Source organism: Stegodyphus dumicola, chromosome 5 (genome assembly GCF_044657685.1).
Source record: "Stegodyphus dumicola isolate Sdum_Otavi_A_Nest chromosome 5, ASM4465768v1".
Taxonomy (NCBI): domain Eukaryota; kingdom Metazoa; phylum Arthropoda; class Arachnida; order Araneae; family Eresidae; genus Stegodyphus; species Stegodyphus dumicola.
This window is the reverse complement of record NC_140772.1, coordinates 16,852,230-16,870,981: the sequence shown is the minus strand read 5'-3', so window position 1 is coordinate 16,870,981 and position 18,752 is coordinate 16,852,230. Positions and strand designations below refer to the sequence as shown.

The 18,752-nt window shown below is 29.8% G+C and overlaps 1 protein-coding gene across 3 annotated transcripts in view; it reads left to right on the top strand.

The window, feature by feature from the left end:
* The window catches only part of LOC118197065 (zinc phosphodiesterase ELAC protein 2-like), an 86,229-nt gene that overhangs the window by 52,833 nt on the left and 14,644 nt on the right, over positions 1-18,752 (top strand). For all 3 annotated transcript variants that reach the window (XM_035368544.2, XM_035368543.2, XM_035368542.2), the window contains 3 exons: positions 2,744-2,892; positions 8,521-8,596; positions 13,593-13,713. In XM_035368544.2, the coding sequence (XP_035224435.1) occupies positions 2,744-2,892; positions 8,521-8,596; positions 13,593-13,713 (346 nt within the window). The remainder of the gene's footprint in view (positions 1-2,743; positions 2,893-8,520; positions 8,597-13,592; positions 13,714-18,752) is intronic.

Below are 18,752 nucleotides of genomic sequence, written 5' to 3'. Positions count from 1 at the left end.
TATACTAGGATTTTACCACAAAATCTTTAAACACTTTTTTTCCTTCTTTTTAATAAATGCCTTATTTGTCATTTTGCAGTAAAATAAAAAAAAATAGTAATCAGTCATCTAGGCTAATCATTTACTATAATTATATTTGCCAAAGTATCATTGATTATTGTAATTCAGTTTTTAATCAATGTCACTCCTTCTGTATTATTACTTCTTTATTTGTTATTAGTTAATAATACTTTCAAATTTCAGGCAAATTTCTTTGGTATACTCCCGAAATTAATTCTAGCAGTATGATGACACAAAACACGAAATTTAATGTACATATTTTTTGCTTATGTATGCTGCTAAATAAATATGCAATACCTGAATTCATTTTAAAATATCATTAAATAGATTTCTTTCTTTTGTTTAGCTGCAAAATGTCTGGGAAAAAAAATTTTTTAATCCAAATTGGGCAGATTCTAATCTCAATCTTCAATGGAGAAAACAACTCTTATTATAGTTATAATAGTAATGCTTTGGGGATAAGTCATATGTAATTGGCAAATTTTTGTGTTTTCAAGTGGTACCATAATTAATTTACTTCTCAGCACAGCCAACATACACTAAGTGGATAGACTGGAATTTTCTTAAAACATACCTGGAAAAGTCAGGAAATTTCATTCTCCTGTTTGAGTGACAACCCTGCAATATGTTGATTGAGATTACATTAATGGTGGTCAGGGTCACGCTTTTAGCCCTTGAGAGGCTGTAGGTGGTTAGGATGCATTTTATTGCGTGATGCAGTGTCTGAAGATCCGAAATTCTCTTACCCAGTACATCGCTTTATTCTCAAATTTTGCCGTCCTTAAATTCTAAAAATTCAGCCATTGCTGATTTTTACTGCTGGGTGCTCCTCTAAATTCTAAAATTTTTGCTGCCCCTAAATTCTAACACCAAGTTGCAGCCATACCAGTTTCACCTGCTTTTCTGTTGTGGAGGTGGGAGGTTAGCATTTTTCTGTCTGACCTAAACAATAAATGAAATTCATGTGGTGTCATGTCCACATGTCATCTTATTAAAAAATTAATAATAAACCCAAATCCAGAATCACTGAAGTCCCAATGACTTTGGATCTTGGACTTTGTGTTGTATTATAAATGTATGGGACAGAACGCAATAAAACTAAATACAGTATAAGATCCAAGATTCAGACTCAACGATCTTCAACAATTTCAGATTTGGGAATTTTCTGGATTTTATATCATCAGTTTAAATCTAGTAAAATGACGTACAGAAATTATAAGATTAAAATTATGAAATAATAAAGCATTTATGACCTTAAAAAATCAGATTAGATTTACAAAACAGAAAAATGCTCAATATTTATTTCTTTGCTTTATTTTAAACAATTCTTTCAATGACAGTTAATTTCTTCACTGTCCATTAGTTGATAGCATTGGAACACAATCATTGCAGTGGAACACTTCTGTTAAATCCTCTTTAATTATTACTTATCCACTTTTCTTTTTATCCGGAAACCTTTAAATTCAGGGCTGTTATGATAAAGCTTAGCTAGCATCTCCTATACCCTATAGGTGATGTATCATAAAATATGCAATTAAGTTGATCAGCTAAATTTTATCTTGCTTCTATTGCATGTTGAGGAAATTAAACCTGAATTACATTAGTTTATTTATTTATTATATATATATATATCTATTTCTCGCATATGCTTAAAGCTTATCTGAGTGTCGAATAAATAAATTTCCACATATACTTATCAGAACAATAAATAAGTTATTCATAATCTAAATGGCACTAAATGTAATTTTATGTCCATGAATATAATTTTCAAAATATATTTTTTGCACATGGTAGGAAATTTTTGTTAAATTCCTCTTCTTCAACACACTCAACACTTCACAGCACAGTTGGCTGTCATCGTGAAACATAATTCCATGTTACCATGCTGTTTGGTATTCAGTTATTCATATTTTTAAAAAAAATGTTTTAGACATCGTTGCATGAGTCATTTTGCAAGCTGAGTTTAGTCATAGTGATAGAAGCAATTTTCAAGGTTGGATTGAGGATTATAAGTTAGCCAGGTGTAAAATCAGCAGTGATGTAGAATGTTTTGGTTTTAGGTGTATGCCGAACAAAAAGGCAGGTATAGAACAGATTTATGCTAACAAACAATTGTGTTTCTTTCAGTGTGGAGGTCTTTTATTTAGTGCTGAAGTAAAATTCAGAATCTAAACCCTTCACATGCTTTTTATGAAAAAATGTGTTCTGTGTATATGTATTACATTGTGAAGCATCAAGCTTCGCACATGTGCAATAAGCATTAAGCATATGCTGAAGTGAGATGCAAGATGCTACTCTCGGAATCTATCGCCCTTTTCTAAAGATTTTTTAAAAAATTTTAAAAAGTCGAAAGCCTGGGGGTTCACAATTTCGGACTTTGTACTGTACAAGACAAGCAAGCATCTTTCTAAGAACTTCACAAGAAAAAGGTTGCCAAAAAAAAAAAAAAAATGACTCAATGCTAATATACACTTTTTCTAATTTATCTGAAGTTGATGTTTGAATAAAAAATGAATAAATTAAAAAAAAGTAGTAAAGCATCCTTGCCATCCCTTAGCAAAAAAAAAAAAAAAAAAAAAAAAAAAAAAATCAAGAATTGCTGTTGCAGTGCTTGTAGGAATTATTGGCATATGTTGGCTAATACCCAAATGTCAGTTTTTAATCATCAGAAACTTTATTTCAGGGTTTATTTCAAATCCTTAAAGCAAGAACAGAAGCTTTTGCCATTGATGGTAAATATCCACAACCTCTAAATCTAATTTTACCATATGTAATAAACAAGAGTCTGAAAAGATTTGCTGTCATCTTTGAATCATTTGGAAGAAATATCAGGTATGAGAGATTTATAACTCTGACTATTGTATTTTATTTGTTTATGAGCTTTAAAATATTATAATTTTAAACGTTTTTAGTCCAAAAAATTATGAGATGCTATTCATAAAGAAAAACTAACCAAAATACAGCAAGAAATTTATTCAAAGGAAAAGCGTATTTAAAAAAACAAAGTATTGTTGAGTGCTATATTTAATTAATGCTAACAACCAGTGTACTGTCAGCATTAGTATCCAGCTTGGCTGTGTTTGCAAGTGTGCATTGTATCAAATATGGCTAGTAACTTAAGTGAAACATATAAATTAATGTCTCTTGTTGTATCAAGTGGCAGATTTATTAAATTTCTTATCAATTATGAATTCTAATGATCTGATCACTCATTTAGTCATGAAGTTGGATTTCTTAATGTTTATCTTTTTTCTAAGCATTCTAATAATAACTAATAAGTTTAATTTTACTTTACAGTTTATCACAAACCTTCCTGTATTTCCCCCCCCCTACGCAATCTTATCACTCTGTTAAAAATATAATAACAATAATTAACTTTCATGTTATGTTTTTTATTCCCGTAATATTTGTTTTTTTATATCTCCTTACTGAAAAATTTAATTATTTTAAGACATCTTTGTTTTCCCTCCTTCTTTTTCTTCCCCCTCTTTTTTTAAGCTAATAAAGTTTTCAACATTAAAAGTTTCCTTAGCAGAGTCTTTTCAAAATTTCTCAACTCTCATATTATGTTGCACTGCCATGTATATATCATCCATTTGCCTTGGCAACTATAACCTTTGCATGAGATATGAAATTCTATTTATCTTCATGCCTCGGGCATAATGAGTTCTCTGGGTGTTTCCATTTAGCAAAATGTAAGAGTTTTAAGTTTTAATTTTTTTTTTTTGGGGGGGGGGAATTTAAACTCTCTGTACTTAGTTTGGTAAATAAGTAAGTAATGTAAAAAGCTAATAGTTTAAAACTTTAATAATATATCTAATATAAATTAAAATGTATCACTGTATTTGAAAATTGTTTCTAACACCATGTATTACATATATGGCACTGAAGCATTCTTTTTTTTTTTTTTTTTTTTTTTTTTTTTTTTGTAAATAACATTTTTTTACTATAGGAATCATAACTTTTCCTTTATTTTTTCATTCTGTTCATTATAAAATTTCTTGGTTTCTCCATAAATGTGCCTTTTATGTTATTTTCCCTTCTCCTGCTTGTATAAGATTTGAATTTTTAAGGAATCTGTAATATCTGTTGTTAGTATATTTTAACACATATTAGACAAACTAAGACAGTTTACAAATATTTCATTAAAAAAGTTACAAAGGGTGAATATTAATAAACCTTTGTATGGTTTCCCTTAGTCTGAATAAACAATTCTTTTGATTTTGGTATCTTTTCTTAACTTCTTATTCCCCCTCACATTTCCTCGCTGGATTCAAATTAAGTTAAGAGAGTATTTAAAGAGGTGAAATGAAAAGGTTAGACAGAGCGTGATTTTGCTAGTTAGCGAAAGTTGCTATTCTGTCCTTTAGCTATTAATCTTAGCTGCGGCTACACATTCTGGCCGTTTATTAAGTCTATCACCAGTGTAGGTTGTTGAGTCAGCCTGTTAACTCTAAATAAATTGTGTAGTTGAGCTCTGTGCTGTATCTTTTTGATACAGCACAGAGCTCAACTTTGATACAGCACAGAGCTTTTTGATACAGCACAGAGATTGTATTGAATTTATTAGTAATTTTACCTTAAGTTCTGACCATAAATAGTTGGTGTTTTGTCAGCCTGAAGTAAGCATATTTTTGAGCAAAGAGTTTGCGAATAAAAGGGTAATTTACACCCTTTCACGGTATTGTTACTCTTCCCACCTGTGCAAGAAGTCGCCAGGCTTACTAGTAAGATCAAGTCACTTGCATGATAGTAAAGAGTGTGAAATCTTGCACCTTTCAACACTAGTTCTTTTTTGACCATTTGTTCGTTCATTTGATTTTTTTTTTTTTTTTTTTTTTTTTTCTCTCTCTAAAATTGTCCAGAAAACTTCCTGTGATGAATTTATTTCCAATAATGTCTTCCAATAGAGCTGGAACAAAACACTTGCCTCTGTTGAATAACTAGAAGGAGCACCAAATCAGCTACAGAAATTTAGAAATTTATTTTAAAAAGAGATTATGGTTGTTAATTTTCAATTTCGAAACTTCCAAGAAGCATTGCTCTAAACATCATGTTTTAAATAACAAAATTTTATTAACACTATTTATGGTAATCTCATATTATTACATTATTGACAGTTTTGTCATTCTCTATGAGACATGGGCGATTGTTTGATTTCCATTAACCATCTTTCATAGTCAGTTTTTTTCACAAAATGGTGCTTCTTAGTTTACATTTGACGCAGCATAATTTTAACATAAGAATCAGCATTTTTTTATTTGCAATAAAATATTAGTGTTTTTTTTGGCTTATTATGTTGCATTAGGATTTACTTTATCAGCTTAATAAAATCAGGTTTCTTTAGCATACTTTTCATTTGGGGTTCCCATTTATCCCCAAATAAAAATTTTAATTAAGATTCTTTGAAAAGGGTTAAGGTGAATTTTATGTTGTAAACAATCCAGCTGAATTCAAAATAAATAAATAAATAAATAAATAGCAATTCTTTTTTTCAAAAATGGTGCAGCTTTGTCCTTTTCTAACATAAAAATTGATTGATATCATAATTGACTTATTTAACAAACTTCATACATTAACTTGCCTAAAAATCTCATAGAATCAACATCAATAATTTTATTCTGTCTCCTTATAATTTGAGCTGCAACTCTTACCTTTTATTTTTGTTTAGTACTATTAGTACTTCTCCTTGAGTAGTTCTATTATTAATAGTGAAATATTAAAATGAATTACTTAGTGCCAAAGAAATAAAAAAGAAGTTAAAATTTGGAATTTTGTCGTGGAAGAATTATGGTAAATCCTTCCAGCTAATTTTGAGGTAACTTGTTTTAAGACTGCAAAAGCACCAATCTCTATCAATATCGGTAATACCAAAAATAGTATTCCTAATATTTGTAATAATGATAATAAATAGACTATGTTTTATTAAAGTATCCATGATTAAAAAGTTTTTATTATATTTTTATTAAAACTAAAATTAGATTATAAAATGTCAGTAATAGCTTAAGTTCTTAAAAGAATAATTATAACCATTAATTTACAAATAGGTAAGCCTGGTAAATATTCCTAGTTTGATCTTGTCTTAAATTCTGGCAAATGGACCAGCAACAAGTGTTCTTTCATGTTTTGTGCATATACAGATATAAATAACAGGAATACATGTTTATTTCCCTAAGAAAGTTTCCCATAAAGACTCCTCCTTTAACTGGATTCATCTGGCCTGCTTTTTATTAATCAGTTAATCAAATCAAATTGAGAACTTATTTAATTATTAACTGTAATTATTTAGTGTGAGGCAGAAAAGTCAGTATCTCATATTTTTTATAATTTCTGGCTCTTTATTTTTACTTAATATTTATAATTATGCATCAAATGTACATATGTAAATCATTGCTTTGAATGATAGCATCTTAAAACAAATCAGTTAAAGAATTTTATGAAAACATTGCAAGAAACAGAAAAGGCAAATGAAATCTTGCAATCAAAAGACATAAATGTGCATGAAGCTATACCCTTAATAGAGTGATCAGCCTGTGATCAAATTCCGGTAAGTTGTGTGGCCTCTTCCCATATTTTCTACATGTATAAGGTAAATATGAGCCAGCTGTCCATAGAAATTTCTTCATGGAAGCATCCTTCTCTTTAGACAAATATTCCTTGTGGGCTTTACAGTAATGGATTAGGGAAACAAACATCAGTGGGATTATTATTTTCTATACAGCAGGGAGGAAGTATTTCTAAAAACATTCTAGAAATGTTAAAATTTAACTTTAAATATGAATTTATCAGCATTATGAAGAGAAATGAAAAATAAAAATTAACATATCAGATTCCTAGAATTAGTTAATAAACTAATTTTTTTAATATTATTTAATAGTGAAAATGAAAGAAGTAATATATATTTAAATTTCACAAGCAAAATTATATAAGTGCTGCAAAAATTTTGTAAAACATTTCTATTTCTAAAAACATGTTATTTCTAGATAATAAAGCAGTTACAAGTTTAGATTTTTCAAATGTAACAAATGCAGCTTAGTCCAAGTTAACAAGTCATAGCGGAATCTTTAACCTGTATTAAGAATATTTTAATGTTGCCAATTATTGTTGCTAGTAGTGAGAAAAGCTTCAACAAAGTAAAAATTATGTAAAATCTTCACTTAGTCAAAAAGGGTTTTCAAATGTGGTTATTCTGTCTATAAATCATGAGTGAAGAAATCAAATAAATTTTGGAAGAAAGAAAAAAAAAATCATTGATGATTTTGCTTTCTTAAAAAAAAAAAAAAAAAAAAAAAAAAAAAAAAAAATTAAATTATAAGAAGGTGTTTGAACATTACTCCTTACTTTAATTACAAATTATACTACTTAAATGTTATTTGCTCTTTACCAAAAAACTGCCATTTTTTAACTTAAATACTATTATTATTTTTCTTAATGTATATAATAGTTATTAAAGTATTGTAAGAGCTAATATATAATGATTTAAAACCAATACATTTGATGAATATAAAAGTTTATATATATAGTTCAATTTATGACATATATAGGAGCAAATATTTATCTCTTTACCTGAGGTGAAAAAATATCTAGGCACAGCTCTACCTGCCCTATTCGTTAAAAATATTCTACATTTACATGCTGTATAATGTACATGTAATTGCTTAGTGAAATAATGTATGGAATATTTGTGAATATTTCTGTTAGTATTGCAGTTTTTAAAATTGCCACATGTATTTGTGTTTTTAATTTATTTTAAGACTAATTGCATCAAATGTTACTTTTCTTCATGCATAAATAAATATAAATAGCATAAAAAGTAAAATTAAAACTTTTGATATAGTACATACATAAAACATATTAGATTTTACAAGTTGTATGTTTGTTTTGGTGGTAAAAATACTTTGTTATGTGTCCTCTAAAATATTTTGTTATCCACAATTTTAAGATCTTTTCTGTTGTTGAACAATATGATGTTAAAATTTTTCTAAATGTAAGAAACACTCTTAGTTCAGCTATTTCAATAAATAAAGTACCTAATTCACTTTGATATCAAGAGCAGTGTTATAAGAGAATAGAACAATGATTTTAAAAATGATGTATATGCGACAACGTTGACTTATCTCTTCAAATTGGTTTTTCACTTTATATCACCATCTGCTCATGAATTCACATAAAGGAGAATTGAACAAAGTATAATTAATATCTTAGCACAAATTATCTTTATATAGGAAACTGCTTGGTGTGTGTTGTTTTGCAGCAAATAAAGATCCCAGTTTTGTTTTCACTAGTATGCTATTTAGTTTTGTTAGCCTAATTGGCCATTTAGTTCTTTCCTAATTTGCCATCAAAGCTTATTTTAATAAAATTATGCATATATTATAAATATTGAATATGAATATATGCATAATTTTATTATATGAATGATGCTTCTTCTTATATGAATGCTCTCTTCTTTTTATATAGAACATTTTTTTGTCGTCATATGATGAATGAAAAAGAGAAAGAAAGCGAACTGAACAAATTTTTAGGAGATCTGAAGGTATTTTTTCATGACTAAGTAAAAAGTTTGAATTAAACTGTATAAATTATGTAAATTGTTTCACAAGTATCCGTAAAAAAATAACTATATGTTTATTCCTGTTTTATATGGAAACTTTTTTTTATTTTTTCAATCTTCCTTAATGATTATTAAATGCACAATAGTGATACAGTGAATCACCAATATTTATCTTTTCAGATATCTGCATCTGTTTAGTTGCAGTATACTTTTGTTTCATTGGGCCATTGAAATTTATTCAATACAACTGAATAAGCTTATTGCAGAGAGAAAATACTTGTATAACATTCTTGTATAACATTATTATGTTATACAGTTCCTAGGAATATGACAAAAATTTCTGGAGGAGTTTGAGGGGAACATCAAAAACACATCTGTGTTAAAATCACATCATGAATGAAATTTCCTTGTGCTGTGGTTACAATGATACTCAAGGAAATATGACCACCTCATTTCACACAAAATAATTCCTTTCAATTTTTCATGAAGTACATAGAAAAGCTTTGCTTTTCAGGAAATTGCGTGCATTACTGGAGCAAACCAGTCTGTTAATGAAGATATGCTGCAGATGATCTCTGATAATATGGCTTATTAAACTCAAATAGATCTGGGTATTAATATGGAACATCCAATATTTTATCTGATGAATGCTTCAATTCCATGCATTGTAATATGTCGTAAACTACATACCATATTTTTATACAGAGTATGGTGCAAGTTAGATTAACTCTTTAAGTTCTGTTAATGCAAATTAGACTGAGGACTACTTTATGGACGTTCATGTGCGGTTGTACCTTGGTATATGTCATTAATCCATTCCAGATCCTTGGACATATTCCAAATGGTGTACCAAACAAAATTTTCCAGTAAGAAATACAGAGGCTGTTCGCACATTATTTAGACGATTTTGGTAAGCGGTAATAAAAATTTGTTTGCTGCAAAAGAAGTAATTGCAATTGTACTATGTTTTTAAAAGTCAAAATTATTGTCTGTGGCTTGAAAGTTTTGTTTTTATTCAAAATAGTGAATTTACCAAAGCAGTGGTTCGAAGGCTACATTTACGCTCTTTCCGAAGAGAAATATGCATACTCCGTTATCCAAAAACGATGTGAGAGTCATGGTTTTTTTTATATCTAAAGCATCGATAGGTAATATCATCAACAAGAAAGGAAAAAAATGTCAAATTGGAGCCTCAAGGGGGACAAAAATTCCAAACAAGTATCCAAGGAGAAAACGGACATCTTTGACTATTGCAAAGGTACGTTGTTTAATGTTAAAAGAAAATCCCTCTACTCAAAATACAGTTGCAAAATCATTAAAATGGTCGATGTCCACTGTAAACAAAATGATAAACGTTGATTTAAATCTTAAGAAAGCGAAAAAACGCAGTGTGCATCGTCTTCTTCCAAAGCATATCGCTCAACGCAGGACACGCTGCAGAATTCTATATGAGAAACACTTATCCAAAGAAAAATGGAAAACAATTGTCACAATAGATGAAGCTTGGGTACATGGTTCAAAGAATCGAAAGAAAGTTTTTCTAAGGGATTCATGATTGTTGCTGGTTTTTCCTATAATGGCAAGTTAAAAATAAAGAGAGTGCAAAAAAATGTCAAGATTAACTCCAAATACTATCAGGAACATATTTTATCGCCAATTTTTCTGAATGAAATACCATCGCTTTATCCACAGTGCCATCAATCTGTGAGACTCCATCAGGACAAAGCTAGCCAGTCACACATCAAAATCCACTGTAAATTTCCTAAAAGAAATAGAGCAAAAAAACTGGTATCAAGGCCATACCCTTCACTGATATCCCTACTAAATCTCCCGATGTGTCACCTATGGATTTTTGTGCTTTCGGACTTTTAAAAACTGCATTATCCAAACGTTGTCCCTAAACCCTAACAGGACTCTGGAAAGCTGTTCGGGAGGAATGGGATAGAATACCTCTTCTGCCACTTCAAAAGGCATTATTATCCTGGAAATTGCGGTGTCTAAAGATAGTTCAGAATAAGGGATGTCAAATAGAACATTTAAAACACAAGAATTTTATATAATTTAGTTTTGTGAATACAATATTCATCATCTAAAAAATGTGTGAACAGTCTCTGTAAATGAAAATAATGAAACTAATCTTATAAAAAAATCTTATTGTTATTATTATAACAAACACTGTTTAATACTAAAATACAAATTCAGTAGGTGAAATATTCATGGACAAAACACTGTACATAAATGTTTTACTACTATCAAGGTCAAAAGATATTTTTCAACATGCTCTAACTTTTAACATCTCAGATTTTGTTAGGTAAGGCAAGTCCCAGATGTGCATGTTATCTGAGACTTAACTTACTTTTCAACAACCTCCTTTTTTCACCTCCATGATAATCCTATCAATTTTCTTCGTTGCTTGACTCTTTTCATTAACTTTCCTAAAACTCATTGTTAATGAATTTACTAAGCATTAACATGAAAACATATAAAATCACTTGAAAATTCAGAGTTGTAGCAAGGGTTTCTTACTGAATAGTAGCAGCAGGTGTACTGACTCTCATGAGCAGTCATAGCATAAGTGTAGTATGTACAGTTATGACTCGTCAAACTTGAGTCATATTCCAAACAAATATCATATACCAAAGAAAAATTTTAGAAATAGTTGTATACCAAGTTGGATATATTTCAAAGCAGATGTAAATTGAGGTACTCTGTATAATTTCTACAGGCAAGAATTAAAAGAAAAAGTCTCAAAGTTTGCTTTTTAAGCTTTTTTTTTTTTTTTACATTTAAAGAAGCAAAACAGTAGAACATTTAAAAAGATTTGTAAATTTTTATACCACATATTTTTGAATGAAATTCCTAAAAATAGTGTTTTGAAGCATTAACTTGTACTGAAGTAATTATATAATGTGTACATAAACTTGTTGAGTAGTTTAATTATGGAAAAAATAGTCTCTAATGTAATTTATTTTAACCATGACATTGGTTTAACCATTCTTCTAAAATTTTTATTTCTACCTTTCTTATAATTACATTTTATTAATTCATTTTTTTGATGCACGAAAAATAACTTTTCAGGTATGAATAGGTATAGTGTTGCTGCATATTGCTAGAGTGGTGTTCATCATGATGAATTAATTTAAGAGATTAGTTGAGATGGGACACTAATCCATGCAACATAACATTTTTGCAGCAAAATTGTTAATGCCAGTAAACAAGGTACTGATACTGTGCTCTAGAAAATTGGCATTGCTCTCTTCATGTTAAATAGCTGCCAACTCTCCTTGTAGAATCAGGTGACTCCCCCCCCCTTTTTTTTTTTTTTTTTTTTTTTTTAATCACATCTCCCAGTTTCCTGGTAAATATTAAATCTCCTGGATTTCAAAATGACATTTCAATTTTTAGCCTTTTATGATGGGAAATGTTTCCCAGCAATAAAAGAAATTTATTGAATTAATGAGGTTACAGAACTTCCATTCCCCCACCTCCAGTGATTTTCAGAATAATTTTTCTTATTGCATTTTAGTTCACATCAATTATATTTTTTCGTATTACATTTTATTAATTTTTGTCTTATAAAATTTTTTCCCATTAAATTTCATTTGAGTTGTCTTAGTCTACTGTAGATATTTGTAGATTTTTGTATTAAGATTCAAGCAATGTTTAATCAGTTAATATTTGTATGTATGATACATTTTAAGTTTATCAGCACAAATGCTATGCATGTTAATTATGAATTTTATTTTCATCATATTTAAAAGTAATTTGATAAATAAAAGCTTTCCTTCTCTGCCCAGGATTTTCTTGGTGTAAAAGTGTATGAAAATTAAAAAAGGAAATTTGCTAAAGAACATAAAATTTAAAATATCCAGTTAAGTGCTAATATGTTTTACATCAGAAATGAATTACAAGTAATATTCTAACTTGAACCATGCATTATTAGGTGGATTTAAGTGAGTTTGAAATGATGTCTCCATGCAGTGGGAAAACCTCCCAGTTTCTTCCAGTTTTCTCACAAAAATCTCCTGATTTTTAAGATTTCAAGGTTGGCTACTATAAGGTTAAAATGATAATATGATGTGGAATTTGAAATCATTTGGCATCATTTCTTTGAAAATAAAGCAAACAAAACAATTAAGTGAATATAGTTAACTTAAAATGTTTTTTCAGGGCTCCATAATTCCTCGTAAACATCAGTAGTGGTTTCAGCAGGTAGAGCAAATGTGAAACTGCTAGGATCTTTATTTCTATTGGTTATGCATTACGGGGGCATCGACCAGCTACCTCAGTTGTTTGATTTAGACATATCTACTTTTTTCCAATGAAGCTCATCTGAAAGATAAAAGGCTAAAACATGCCATCGTACCTTTATTGAACTGCAGACCAAATTTACAAGTGCATGCAGCAAATTGTCAGCCAGTGTTTCAACGTGCACTTAAGTTCTTCTCATCTCAACTGTAGTAATGTATTTAGCAAAAGATAGTCATTTATCCTACATGCTATTCAAAATATTATGATACCATAGCAAAATTTGTATTTTCTGTAATGGAATCAAAAGCATATTTTCACTTTCTGTTGGCTCTATATTTCTGTTCAAAAAGTTATTCTTAATACAGTTTATTTAATAAGGAAATAAATAGATAGTAGCATTTTGTACATGTATAAAAATCCACATTGTGGCTAAATTATATTATTTTTCTAATTTTGTTAATGTATTTATAATTAATAGAATTTTTATCAGAAAATTTTTACTATTATATTTCTGCTTTCATTGAAATTTGTTGTAAATTATACAGGTTCTCTTATAAATATGTATATGAGTTCTCTTATAAATTTGTTTGCAATTAGTTTAAACTTACAAAGTTTAATTATAATAATTAGAAATAATTCTGAAGTATTTAGAAACTAACTTTTGATATTATAATATGATATATTCATTTTCTTACAAATGTTTACTCAAAATTATAAAACATTTTAGCTTCAAACAGTTCTGGTTGAACACTGTTCAGATGCATATGGCATCATTTTGGAATATGGTTCAGAATGGAAAATAGTTTATTCAGGGGATACAGCTCCTTGTCAGAAACTTATTAATGCAGGTGAATTTCATTATTTCTTAAAATGATGGTAAATTTTCTTAATATATAAGTAAAATTGTTGACTTAATGTAATTAGGAGTTAATTTCACAGAAGTCATTTTGATGTATGATATTGCATGTATGATTAACTCTCTATGATATATCATAGGATAAGTGTTATGTAAATTATACAAATACAAATTAAAAGAAAGTTTTTTTTTTTTTTTTTTTTTTTTTTTTTTACTTATATTTGTGCTTTTGTGTTTGTGCCAATTTTGGCTCTTGCTACTTGTCTTGCCAGTTTGAAACATAGTTATTCTTTGTTACATGTTCATTTGACTGTTGTTATCCTTCTTCTTATGAAAGGAAAAAAAATATCTTAAATACCTATTTATTTATTATTTTTAGTTAAATATAAAAATCTGTGTGAGTCTGTCTATTTGTTGGTTGATTGGTGGTATTATCTCCTCTGGAACAGTTGGGAGTTAAATTTTTGAGAGAGCTACCCCCAGACTCCAAAAATTTATGGGGAGCCGTTTCGACCATTCTTATCATCGTATGACTTTAATTAGCCGAGATATAAATAAAAAACTGAAAATTCTAAATTTTTGCCCTCATTTTTCCAAGTGGCAACAGTCTCGCACGCTGGAGATAAAAATATGCTTCATTTCAAGAAGTGTTGCCATTGCTTGCTTTCAAATTATAGAGTTTGTTAATGCAAAATTTCTAAATTTTACAAAATGTGAAATAAAAACAGCATTGCCTAGCATTATATATATTATTCCCAATTCCAAAAATTCATGGGTAGCCATTTCGACTGTTCCCTTCTTTGCACAATTTTAATCAGCCAAGCTATTAATTAAAAACTCTGAAAAAACTAATTTTTGCACTCATTTTTCCAGATGGCAACAATCTTGTGCATTGGAGATAAAAATATTTTATTTTGAAAAGTGTTGCCACTGCTCGCTTTCAAATCGTAGAGTTTGTTAATAAGAAGTTTTACAAAATATGAAATAAAAATAATATTGTCAAACATTAAACATATACCAGCGTTAATTTGCAAAATTTTCACAGGACTAGTTTCGATGGTTTTACTGAACCATCATCTTCAGCTGCAAAACCGCAAATGAACAAGATAGGAAATAATCAATTTTTCTGCTGCCAAAATTATTCAAAAAACATCTTCCATTGGAGAACTGGATTTTCTAGAGGCATTTCACATTCATAAAAATCTTTCTGTTCTAGTTAACGATCCTAATTCCAATCCAAATTTGCCTTCGGCTTTTAGAGAAATTATGTTTTAGTTCTGGTTTTGCCAACAGATGGCGCCACTTGCTTATTCTTGTCCAGGCTTTCTTATCTTATCTAAACATTATTTCCTATCTTGTTCATTTGCGGTTTTGCAGCTGAAGATGATGGTTCGGTAAAACTATCGAAACTAGTCCTGTGAAAATTTTGTAAATTAACGCTGATTTTTGTTGTTTGACTTCTGAATTAGTATTTATTCGGCGTGTTATTGTGTCTTAATTATAGAAGCCCCAAACAGGCTTACATTTTGCTTTCTTTTTTGCACGTGGTGTGACCGCCATTTTGTGATTGTAGGAGTTTCGGTGAGTACATTTTTGCAATTTTCAAGTTATGTTTATGTTTTGTACATTTGGATATTGTGCTTTGCTTGTCTGATTTCATGCATTTTGCTTACAAACATTTTGTTTTCTATTCATTTCAGTGAGGGATTTTTCTGCTATTTTGTGTGTACTTTATTATTGCTCAGTTAATTTAGTTTGATTTTCTGCATTGTTTATCATGCCTTCATCCGTTAATCGTTTCACTAAATTACGCCTGAAACGGCAAAAATTCCTGAATCATCTTGACTTTTTACGTAAATGTAAATGTAAAAAATTGATCCCCAATTTTATTCAAATCAAATCTAATCAAAAACCTTCGAGTCGCGTTTCAAGAATTCTGTTAAATTGCAAACTTGCCTTACTTCGGTCCGTGATAAGGGATACACGTCAACAATTGTCCAAAATTGAACATGAACTCTATAAGCTTCATCTGGAACTCGCTAAAACATATCCAAAATTCACTGCCCTTGAACAAAAGTCTTGGTCTAGAACGGAGAATGCAGTTAACCGTCATAAAAACACCCTTGCAGTTAAATTCGAAAAACTTCTTTTACAGTCTTCCAGTTCAAGTAGTTCAAAAAATCTTCCCATTGTAAACATCAAGCCAATAGTTAATATTTCTAATGTTAGTCTTTCAGAAGAACAAGAGAGAATTCTAAAATATAATTTTAACTTCTCACAAACCTGTAAACCTTCGATTCCAAAGATTTTGGCTCCTATCGAAAAAGCTTTCAAGTTCAGTAAAGTTTCAGATTCACAGAAAGAAATGATTAGGCATCTTATCGCTCATAATGTGAAATTCAATAATAAACCTTTGAAACCAAATCTAACTGCGAGAGAAAGAGCTACAATGCGCGAGATTCATTCTAACCCGGATATTGTCATTTCAAAGGCCGACAAAGGTTGCCAGATAGTCGTCATGGATAAGAACACTTACATCGATGGTGTCACTAAACTCTTAAATGAAGGACCATATAATCCGATCCCTAAAGATCCTTCACCTTCGGACTTATCCAAAATAAAAACTGCGATCAAATCTTCGCAAATCGTTTCAAGCAACTTAAAACATTCGCTTATCCCATCTGTTGTGAATTGTGCCAGATTATATGCTCTTCCCAAAATTCATAAAAGTGGTATTCCTTTCCGCCCTATTGTATCAAATTTAGGTACTGCCTCGTATCCATTAGCTAAATATTTAGTTTCTAGATTTTCCAATCTATTAGACAATAACATTTACACCATAAAAAATTCAATAGAGTTTGTAAAAAAGGTTAAAAACATTTCTCCTCGTAATTTACTCATGGTTTCTTTTGATGTAAAATCATTATTCACCAATGTCCCAGTGGAGGGTGCATTAAGATGTCTAGAAACCAGACTTCGCGAATTTCATTTCTCTTGCATCGAAATTGATGAGCTAATTTCTCTCACTCAACTCTGTTTGAAACAAACACATTTTGTTTTCCAAAATAAATATTACAAGCAAACTGAGGGATTAGCCATGGGAAGCCCCCTCAGTCCCATCCTGGCTGATATCTACATGCATTATTATGAATCAAAATTGTTTGAAACTTTAAACTTCCCGGCATGGTTCCACTACGTAGACGATACTTTTACCCTGTTTGAAGGTAATAAAGATGATTTAAATAGAGTTCTTTCAACAATGAATTCTATTGATCCTGCTATTCAGTTCACTTTTGAACTTGAGACTTGCAATTCTCTTCCGTTTCTCGACATTCTGGTCACACGTAACACATCCAACTTCAGTACTACAGTTTACCGTAAACCTTCATCGGTTTGCCTTCCACCACACTTTAAATCATGTCATCCGACTAAACAAAAGTTAGCTTCATTTTATTCCTATGTTTTCCGTGCTCTTCAAGTTTGCTCCTCCAAACTAGCCCTTGATGAAGAACTAAATTATTTAAAAGCAATAGCTATTGACAGGGGCTTTTCACCCAACATTATTAATCAAGCAGTTAAAAAATTCTCATCTCAACACACTAAAAGCCACACTCTTATTTTAGGAGATTATAAAAATTCTGTTGTCATTCCCTTCTTTCCATCAATTAGCTATAAAGTTGCACATACTTTGCAGAAATTTAACTTTCGGGTTGTTTACTCTCCCATCAATAAAATTCCAACTTCTATACTCAAGGACCCCATTCCGGATATGAATTCCTGGGGTATTTATAGGCTTCCTTGCCAGTGCGGTTTAATTTACATTGGCCAAACTAAGAGAGCCTTAAAATTTCGCGTCAAAGAACATGAGGCATATGTTAGAAAAAAGGAAACACAGAAGTCTTCTGTTGCTCAACATTGTTGGTCCGAAAATCACACTTTCAATTTTTCTGCTGCCAAAATTATTCAAAAAACATCTTCCATTGGAGAACTGGATTTTCTAGAGGCATTTCACATTCATAAAAATCTTTCTGTTGTAGTTAACGATCCTAATTCCAATCCAAATTTGCCTTCGGCTTTTAGAGAAATTATGTTTTAGTTCTGGTTTCGTGAACAGATGGCGCCACTTGCTTATTCTTGTCCAGGCTTTCTTATCATATCTAAACATTATTTCCTATCTTGTTCATTTGCGGTTTTGCAGCTGAAGATGATGGTTCGGTAAAACCATCGAAACTAGTCCTGTGAAAATTTTGTAAATTAACGCTGATTTTTGTTGTTTGACTTCTGAATTAGTATTTATTCAGCGTGTTATTGTGTCTTAATTATTAAACATATAGTTGCATAAATTCATATTCTGATGTTGAAGAAAGCATGTGACATTATTGTATGTCAAAAATTTTTCGTTAATGTCGGTATTTGAATTAAATATATGCTGTTGCCAATTTTTGTTGTTTCAGGTTAGTATTATTGGCAGGATTTGTTATTGACACCTTAATTTTTTATTATTATTTAGAAAATATTATTATATTACATTAAATTGAAATCATGATATCTTATGTATTAACCTGAAGTATCAAAAGTTTTAGTTTTCAGGTTAGGAAATAAAAATATTATTTATGAATTGGTTGTTGCTTAGAAAGAATGAACTGATTTCATTCATATTGAAATGTTTTTATACATTTGCTTTTCAGGGTTACATAGAACTTATAAATTTTGCTTTGCCTGCTAGTTTATTAGAAAATGCAAATCAAAACCAAAGTGATTATGAAAGAAATATAACATGAAGAGTGAAAGTATAAATTTCAAATCATTGGAAACGGATGCTGGGCAAGAAGTTGAATGTCGGGTAGCAGATAGTAATTTTAAAAAAGAAAATGACTGCTGACCATTGTGTTATCTGATCTTTTATAAAGTTAATCAAGTTAAAGCTATTGCTATAAATTTTGAAAAACAAAATAAGGTTAATAGAATTTAGTGAATGCTCAAGATATTTCTTTTAATGATTGACAAATGACGAAGTGATGAAAGGTAGTG